This window comes from Halyomorpha halys, unplaced genomic scaffold (genome assembly GCF_000696795.3).
Source record: "Halyomorpha halys isolate HHAL.00 unplaced genomic scaffold, Hhal_1.1 Scaffold252.1, whole genome shotgun sequence".
Lineage (NCBI taxonomy): Eukaryota > Metazoa > Arthropoda > Insecta > Hemiptera > Pentatomidae > Halyomorpha > Halyomorpha halys.
Window position 1 is genome coordinate 726,422 of NW_027108761.1, and position 9,643 is coordinate 736,064.

The 9,643-nt window shown below is 28.2% G+C and overlaps 1 protein-coding gene across 7 annotated transcripts in view; it reads left to right on the forward strand.

Moving 5' to 3' along the window:
• LOC106680284 (HEAT repeat-containing protein 5B) overlaps positions 1-9,643 on the forward strand; it is a 145,623-nt gene that overhangs the window by 7,747 nt on the left and 128,233 nt on the right. The window contains exon 1 of one of the 7 annotated variants that reach the window (XM_014419861.3): positions 482-552. The exons of 5 other annotated variants lie outside the window; for them this stretch is intronic. In XM_014419861.3, coding sequence (XP_014275347.1) covers positions 539-552 — 14 coding nt within the window. In that variant the 5' untranslated portion in view covers positions 482-538. Of the gene's footprint in view, positions 1-481; positions 553-9,643 lie in introns of those variants that run through there. One more of the 7 variants, XM_014419860.2, reaches the window with a different exon arrangement.

Here is a 9,643-nt window from a genome sequence, read left to right on the forward strand (position 1 = left end):
CTTTCTCTCTCTCCCTTCCTCCTTTTTAAAAACAAATAAAAAAAGTGCAATTAATTTGGCAATATATCAATGCGTGAAAATTGCTATTCATATTCTGGAAATGAATAAAATAAATTTAATTTACTTATTTTAACACTTCCTCGTCAAAACGTTATTGCACAATTGTTCTCCTGATGTTTCATTTTTATTTTATTTTATGGCTAAATGATTTTGTTAAAATAGCATTCGTTTTCGTGGCACTTGTAGTTCCATTGTGTTAGGGTCGCATTTATATTTAATTTATTTGGAGTTTGGAAAATTTAAGAATTATGTGTCTCCATTTCTTTGAGGATCGTCTAAAGCTATTCTCTTACCTTGCCAAATTAGTCCAACTAATGACTTACTCACGAGATAATTGCTGAAGAAATTGCAATAGGACGGTAGTTGGAGAGCGCATTTTCGATACTGGCATCGATGTCGGGGCCAGTATCGACTCGGCCCGCTGGTCGCCCCCCCCAGTGTCTCGGTTTTTGCCGCTCCGGTCGGTTGTCATCTCGGGATGGACCTCTACAGGTAAATCTTACCCACGTTGTTATCACCTTGTCTTGTCGACATTCGAAGTTCTGTTTTAATTAGAGTTACACTATTTGATATCATGAAGAGAAAATTTTAAATTTTGTAAAAATAATAAGATTTTAATGGCTAGTTTGTTATTTATACTGGATCTCATCTAGGTATTTCTTTAAGAAACTTAACCGAAAATTTTCTATACCAAATAAAAAATGAAACAGTTCATATTAATCATTCTTTTGTCTACTACATCCTTTTTTAAAAGGGTTATTTTATAGTTTTATTAGTATGTAATGTATTAATTTCTCGTTTATAAGTAAGTTATGATTTGAAACATGAACTTCATTTGATCTGTTCTCTCAATTAGTGTTTTATTTCTCTCTAATGTTTGAACCCTCAGGTCATTATCAGGGATATCTTGAAATTGCTGTATCCATTAAATTAAACATAATATTTGTTATCACATTTTCACTAAGAAAGGTAACCTAATGTGTTTATTAATTATTAAAAACATCAAAATAAAAATAATTGTTTTTTATTCGACTTGGGTATAATAACCTGTATTAGAAAATAATTTTAACCTGAATATAGCAATTTTATGGCCTGAGGGCTGAAATGTTGGAGAGAACTAAAATTAGTTGAAATAATGGATGGTATGTAGTTTGTGTTTTAATGTTTAATGTTTATTGAAGTTGTTTTGTTTTAATTCTTTATAATTATTGTTTCTATATATTTATTTTACAAGGTCATTTATGACTAATTTTTTTTTTATTGGAACGACAATAAATTTACTCTTTTTAATCAACATATATATACATTTTATATATGCCATCGTTTCACATAGCAAAGTTTTGGCCTTCATTGCAGAGATAAAAGGACAATCAGCATTATTTTACTACAGAAAATTCCATAATAAATTCAAAACAAGATATTCGGCTTGTCTATAAAGAGTGAAATAAATGAATTGGATGTTTTCGAATTTTCGCCTTTTTAATAGAACAATCATGATTCTAATTAGTTTAAAGAAGTTGAATAAATATAGTAGGTAAATCTATATCTATGTTTTTTTCTTATAAGAGTTATAGAAACGGGTTAAGTACAAAATATGTTGTACAGAAAATTGTTGGATTCACTTTCATTGCAGAAAACCGACACCATATTTAGTTTATGAGGTTTCTAATATTTTATTATCTTTATTTTTATTCTAATATTGTCAACCCAGGGATTATTTGCTCCATGCGGCTAAGAGATGAAGTTCAACGAAGACTACCAATTAAGTAATTTAACGTTAAAACTAAAATCGACTATGCAGAAATAAGGCTCTCGGTCTTAAAGCATAATATCTTAGATTTATTGTCATATTTTTGGCTTCACCACATTCTTTAGGGTTGTTTTCATAGATTTTTGAAAAAAAAAAAAAATAGATAATTTGTATTCTTAAAGGAATAATATTTCTATTAAATTAATATAAGTGACTCCTGGTTTGATATAAAACATTAATTATTTACAAGTATTTTGACATTGTTAGTTAAGAATAAGAAGAAGGGTGTGGTTTAGAAATAAATAATACAATAAGTGAAATACTTTTAATGCGTGACGACGTTTTGGCATTTGATCTTTGTCGTAGTCACGAGCCCAGAAGTTCGAAAAGAAGTCATTAACCTCCAAACAACTCCATATATATTGTATTCTGTACATTATGGTATTTAATAATTATTTAAGGAAATTATTTAAAAACATAAAAAGACTGTAGGTCATGACTATGAGAATGATAAAATCTCGATAAGTCGCCAAAATATAGTTGTTTTATAATGTAAATATAATTGATTAAGCCTCAAATAAAATGTATATAATCATAAATTATAATAATAAATTAACTAAAAAAATTCATATAATTATAACTTTTTTCTTGACTGTTAATGGTATGTATTTTTGTGAATCTTGAGGATCAGTCAATAATGTCACTGAGGTGACGTTTCACAACTTGATTGTTGCATAGTTATACCCTACAATAAAAAAAAAAGTTTTTTGGAACAAAGAATTTCTTCAACTAATTATTAAAAAAACTACAACATCTAGAGTATAATTTAAGTTTAATTACAATTACTATTAAAACATTACTTTATTAAATTTGTCTATTACGGCGTGTTATTAACTTACTCAAGGTTTGTACCAATACTGAATAGGGGTGAAATGGAGAAAGGTAAATGTAGGTTTGCTTTGGTTTTTCTTAAACGCCAACCGTTCTTACTACGAGGTAGTCAGTCCGTTATATCTGCTTCGTATTTAGTATTGTTAATTACATCTTACGTGTTTATGAGGACAGAGTATCATGAATTTAAATTATGTACGTCTGAATTTTTTGTTCATGATGATTTTTGAATTTTTCTTTTACCGCACACAGACTCCCTTTTATTCTAATTTTGATTTATTTGATAGTCACCTTTTTTTAAATATTTTTCTACAATAATATTGCTGAAAATTGTTTATTACAGTTAAATTCAATTTTTTTTAGGAATGGAGAGTTTATCCTATGTAGAATAGTAAATAAAATAATTATTTAACATGTACAACTATTTTAACCTGCTTATTAAAGTAATAAATAATAAAAAAAAAAACATCAAAATAAGATGGGTCTTATTGTATTAAATACTTTAATTAGATCTTACGTGTTTATGAGATTGGAGTATCATGAATTTAAATTTTGTACGTCTGATTTTTTTTTTTGGCTCGATTATTTTATTTTTCTATAGTGATCATCTCTTTTAGGTTTCGTTTAAAGTTGTTTTTTCCTCGAGTTTTATTTTAGGTGTATCAAATTTGAATCTGACCTTTTTGTCTGAAGTGTACTAGGAGCATTTCGTACACTATATTAGATTGTACTTCTATTTTGTCTTTTGCATTGATGTAAAGTTTGGATGAAATGACCGTGTTTTTTTACGTAATAGTGTAATTTTGTTTTGTTATTGCTTAGATTTTTTTATGTCCTATCTGAGAGTGTTGGTGTATAAGGAATTATATAGTATCTTTTAATGTTGATTTATTGGAGTGTAAGACTTTCTTGACTTATTCTTTTTACTCACGTAAGTGCAGTTTATAAATTCGGACAGTAATACAAAAAAAAATTATGTATTTATACCAGCTCATTAATGGTTATTGGCATAGTATCTGACCTTAAACTTTTTTTTTTTTACTTCGTTCAAGTTATATACAACAAAATATCTGTAATATCTCAAGTTTGTGTCTAGCAATATTATTTTTCTGCAATACATACTTAAAATATTGGAGGAAAGAAAAACCCCAAACTTCTGCTGTAGAAGTATTGGGTTTTACTGGTCATTGGGGTACAAAGTGGGTCTCTGGAGGTGCCAAATTGCTCCCGTGTTGGCCAGAGGAAAGGAAAGATTTTTTTCCTCCTATCGAGGTATAGTGTTTTTCTCCCTTGTACCATTGCTGTCCTGGTTTATTTAGAATATACTATGGCCCAGATAGTGTTTTAGCAAGAGGTGAAAAGGATCATGTGTGTTAAATTCCTAAGAGTTTAATTAAAGTATTTAATACAATAAGACCCATCCTGTTTTGATCTTTTTTTTTTTTTAATTATTTACTGTTATTTGCTAAACTGGTTAAAATTGTGTTAAATAATTATGTTCTTTACTATTGTACATTGAATAAACTCCTTCCTATAAATTCCTAAAAAAATTTGAATTTAACTGTAATAAACAATTTTCAGCAGTATTGTTGTAGGAAAAATATAAAAGAAAGGTGACTATCAAATAAATCAAAATTATAATAATAGGAGGACTATCTTCTTTTACTACAATAAAATGTTACTTTATCCAAACTTTACATCAATACGAAAGTGACATACAAAATAGGCCTACAATCTAATATAGTGTACGAAATTCCCTGCGAAGAGAACTCGGGGATATCCTATTGTGGAATCTCGGAACGGTATCTCCAAGGAAGTATATATCAACACTAATATAGATAGTTGTACCTCTAAAAATCCCTAACAAACCTGACGAAACCACTCTCATCATAAATTTCAGACAAAAAGGACATTCAAAGTTGATACATCTAAAATCATACATCGGGAAAAAAACAACTTTAAACGTAATCTAAAAGAAATGATGACTATCGAAAAATAAAATAATCATGCTATCTTCAAAAACTCAGATGTTCAAAATTTAGATCCATGATGCTCTAACCTCATAAACAAGTATGATATAATTAAAGTATTTAACACAATAAGACCCATCTTGTTTTAATATTTTTTTTTTATTATTTATTATTTTAATAAGCTGGTTAAAATAGCTGTACATGATAAATAATTATGTTCTTTACATTGGATAAACTATCCATTCCTAAAAAATCTTGAACTGTAATAAACAATTTACAGCAGTATCATTGTAGGAAATTTATAAAAGAAAGATGACTATAAAATAAATCAAAATTATAATATATGAGAGACGGAGTGAGGTCAAAGAAAAACTTATGTAGTGGCAAAACTGTCTATTGAAAGTCGCTATAAGAGAGTAGTTTTGACCTTAAAAAGAAAATATAATTCTGAAATACATATAAATTTTATTGGAAGATCGATGATTGACCATGTGAGAGGGGAATGATGGGACACAGAAAAAGTAGTCGTAAAACTATCTATTAGTACAAGAGCCCATGAGGAGAAATAAGACACTTATCTCCCCCATTTTTGGATTACTTTAATGAAAACTACGTATGATTGCTAGTAATTATAGATTTAACTAGTCAAAATTGATGAGTCTGCCATTAGTGCTGTTTCATAGTGATAAAAAAAACTAATTTTTCATTCGGAGCACTATATCTTAAAAAGTAGGAACAACACAAGAAAACCTAAGAGAACATCATTTAAAGAAGAGTAAATTTGCTAAAATATGAGCCCTAATAGAGTTATTTACGTTAAGTAGTTTTCGAGATATAGCTTTTTAAAAAGCAACATTTCATAAAAATGTTGTATAGGACATACTTAAAGATCAGTGGTTAGTGAATTTATTTTGAAAAAATTATATCTCAAAAAACTATTTGACGTATAGATGTCTATTAGTACTCAAATTAAAGCTAATTTAATGAGCTATAAAGTAGTTTATAATATTTATCTTCGTAGGATACTTTCAGACTGCTGGTCAGTGCGTAAGTGTATGACTTTCGCATTGACCTGCAGTCTGAAAGCCCTGCAGCGTGGAGCGAAATGTTGACTCATAATTGATAGTTTTACGACTTTTAGTTTTTCTTTGGCCGCACCCGAATCATTTTTCATTCATTATCTCACAAATCATCGATCTTCCAATAAAATTTATATGTAAATCAAAAATATATTTTTTTATTAAGGTAAAAACCATTCCTTTTAATTTTTAATTTAACACAAAGATATACCTATGTCCGAATTCTAATAAAATTGTCAATTAATTAACAAATAAAATGATTACTCTTTTCGAATTTTACCTGCGAGCCTTAATTCGAACTGGTTCGCCTGTGTTTTCTTATTTATTTCCGTGAAAAACTGTAAAATAGAGTGCCTGACGAGATTACAATACGTGTAACTTATTCTTCACGTCATAAGTTAACTGAGTACCGATGTGCAATACGTTTATGTATCACAGTTCTTTCGATGATAATAAATAAATATGTAGTTAGTTTTCTGTAAACAGTATCTAGTTGTGTACACGTCTGACGACACTTTTTTAACAACTGAAAAACCAACATACGAAATTCGATGCAGTTAAGTCACTTGATTTGGATAGAATGAGGAGACAGAATTTACCTTAGCAAATATACATACTACAAATATAATTATGCCGGCTTTAATTTATACATAAATAATTAGTAATCATTGTGATTATTTGTTAAACGTATTAAATTATATATTTTGGTTCATTTTTTAGAAACTTGAGGATAGCTAATTTTAGCAATTAAAATAATGAAGGAAACTTCTTGTTCGACAGTAGCCCTTTTAATTATGTAATGTATGGGGGGAGGGGAGGTGGGAGATCTTTTTGACGGCCACTAATTTTATTTCTTAAATTTAAACTTTAGCCCCAATTTAAATTTTATTACGGCAATTAAAAATACTCACCGGCTGGAAGGCAGTTAGATTAGTCGTTAGAGTAAATTTGCTAAGTCTATAGAATTTTAATTATCTGCAGTATTTCTTTTCACAGAATTGAATTAAACCACTGAATCTTATTAAAAACCTAAATATGTAAATAATGTATACTATTCGGAATTACAACAATTTATCATCTTTATAAAAAATCAAGTTGAATTATAGTTGTACAAATATTTTAGAATTATGTTTTTTCTAAGACGCTTTATTTATTTTGGGATTGAATTATCAAAGAGATTTATTGTTTAAAAGTTCGACGTTTTTTATATTGAAATTACTCTTGTTAAATTCGGGAATTAATAAGAAATTTCTGCTACAGAAATAACATACAGCACTATTTCATCGCTCGTTTTTTGTCTTTACTTTAAAGAAAATTGTTTCCCTCTAGAAGAATTCTATCGAGTCTGTGTTTGATATAAACATGTCATTTATGTTATAACTTAAACTATTTTAATAATCTATCTCCCGATTTTAAATACTTTAAAACGTTTATAGACAAAGTTGGAAATTATGTTACTCTTGCATTGTGATTTTATAATTCTATTGTTCGATATTACTTAATAATACCTCTCACAAAGCATGGTTCATTGATTCTGTCACAATTTCCAGACGTATGTTCTAAGAGTAATTGTTGAAGTTTATTAATCGTTAATAGCTTTTTATGGATAACACAACTTTTATATTCCACTAGTAATATAATAATATTATAGGAATTTTATTTGGTAACAGGTATCGATTTTTTATCCTACATTAATTTTGTTTATAATATTTGTTTCGGTTCTTCTGGCACGTTGGGTCGATTATTTATTTTATTTTTTTTATCCTGTCTTAGTTGTATTTTTTCTTTTTGATCCAGTTTTTATTAAAATTAATTTAGTGGCACTTTTACTCAACAAAGTTTCAATTGCTTTAGGTTCAATGTTTTTAAATTAATAAGTGGAAGGGGCACTTTACTTTTTCTTGTTACGTTTTTCACAACCTCTCTTCCAATTTGTTTTTATCAACCTCTTGCTTTTATTTATAAATATATACAATATACAAAATCTTTTTATTGCTGTCACGATTCTCGAAATAAATATTTTTATCAACTCGACATATCCCTATATAAGACATAAATGTATACAAAATTTTATTCAATTAGAGTATTAAATTTTTTATTTATTTTCACAATTAAATTGGAGATTATTTGTTTTAGTGTGTTTATTATTATTTTTAACTGTCGTAAAAATGTCTACGAAATATTTTTGTATATACATTAAAATAGTTTAGAGAAGGAATAGATTCACTGCTGAGCTTGTAATTTTATTTTATTTCTCTTCCAGTATCCTATCACGATTTTGTAAAAATCGTAAATATCCGATGACAAGGTAACGTTATGGTGTTATTGAAATGATCTCATGATGGATCAGTTACTTAAAAGGAATAGAATAAATTTAAGGGATCTTGGAACACAAGTTAATAAACTATTTCTTAGGAGTGTTTGTTATTTATTTGCTAATATCTAAAAGAGCTTAGAATACCACGGCTGATTTTGACCAAAATTGGTACAAATCTTATAAGCTTACTTGTGATTTCTTTGATATTTTTGCTTATATCCATAGACAGTGGATAGAACTTATCAGGGTGCTAAGATACGATGTGGGTAAAGATTTTCTATAAAATAAAATAAAACATTGTAAGTTTTTAAAATGAAAGAGGTGATGAATTCAAAAATGTTACTCACGAAAACTATTTTATATTATTTTGAAAGTTGTTTACTTTCAAGGAAGTTTATCCTCCATTATTATATTAGGAGAAGGAGTGGTCGCGGGACCAAACGGGGAAGTGATGTATATCATATTTAGAGCGCTTTTATCAGAGGGAAACTACATCAACTCTTCAGCAGCTACCAGCCAATGTTGAGTTCGCCTGATCTCAACACGCCGGGTTTTGTCAGATTCGTAATTTAGGTACAATCCTTATACTGAATAGCAATGTTTTACTATCTTTCAGGATCTGGTATGTTATGTACTTTGGTGATTATTCGAAAAATCGTATCTGCTACTGAATAGTTGTTAGTTTTAGCTTTAAAGTGGTATGGATTCAATTTTTACTGAGCTGTCTTTTTCTAGTTCTAACAAAATCTGATTGTGAACGCCGCGGGGGCATGATCGAGAGAGTTTTTAAAAAAAAAACATATAAATTCAAGAACAAATTTAAGGACAAATAATAAAAGGATTTTTAATTTAGTAAAAAAAAAAAATTATTTATTTTCAAACCTCTTTATTTTTATATATAGTTACAGAATACAAATATATAATACAATACATTACATAAATATATAATAATTACAACCCCTCACGATAGCCGAGCGTTCTAAACCATATATCATATGACAACTTCAGAATGCTGGTACAGCGTATTTTATATGGAATTTGGATTCATAACTCTTTCGGGAAGATAAAAGTGAAGACGAGTTAATTCATAAGTGTCTGGTATAGAAAATTGATAAATAAGATGCGATAATATAGTTATAAAAAGATAAGCAGTTTTAAAGATTAATTAACGTTGTTTCCCCGTTTTATTTCGCAATTGGGTCAAAACTGAGAAAATGCACTGCTTTTTTTGCTATATATTTCACTAGGTGAGACGAATTTTTCTTTGTAAATTATTATAGTTTAATAGTTGACAATCAAAAAGGTCCTTATGTTCTGTAATTGTTAAAGTTATGGTATAGCGAAACATAATGTATATTAATGAAGTGGAAAAGGAACAATAAAATTTGTGGCATAACATGGATTCATGTTATAGATCATGAATCACGAGTATGTACCAAACCAGTAATCTACGACTTGAATGCATGTTATGCCTTAAATTTTATTGTTTTTTTCTCACTATAATTATTAGTAATAATAATATTATATATATTATTATTACTGTATTAGTGCAGACTTTCATAGTAATAAAATCATT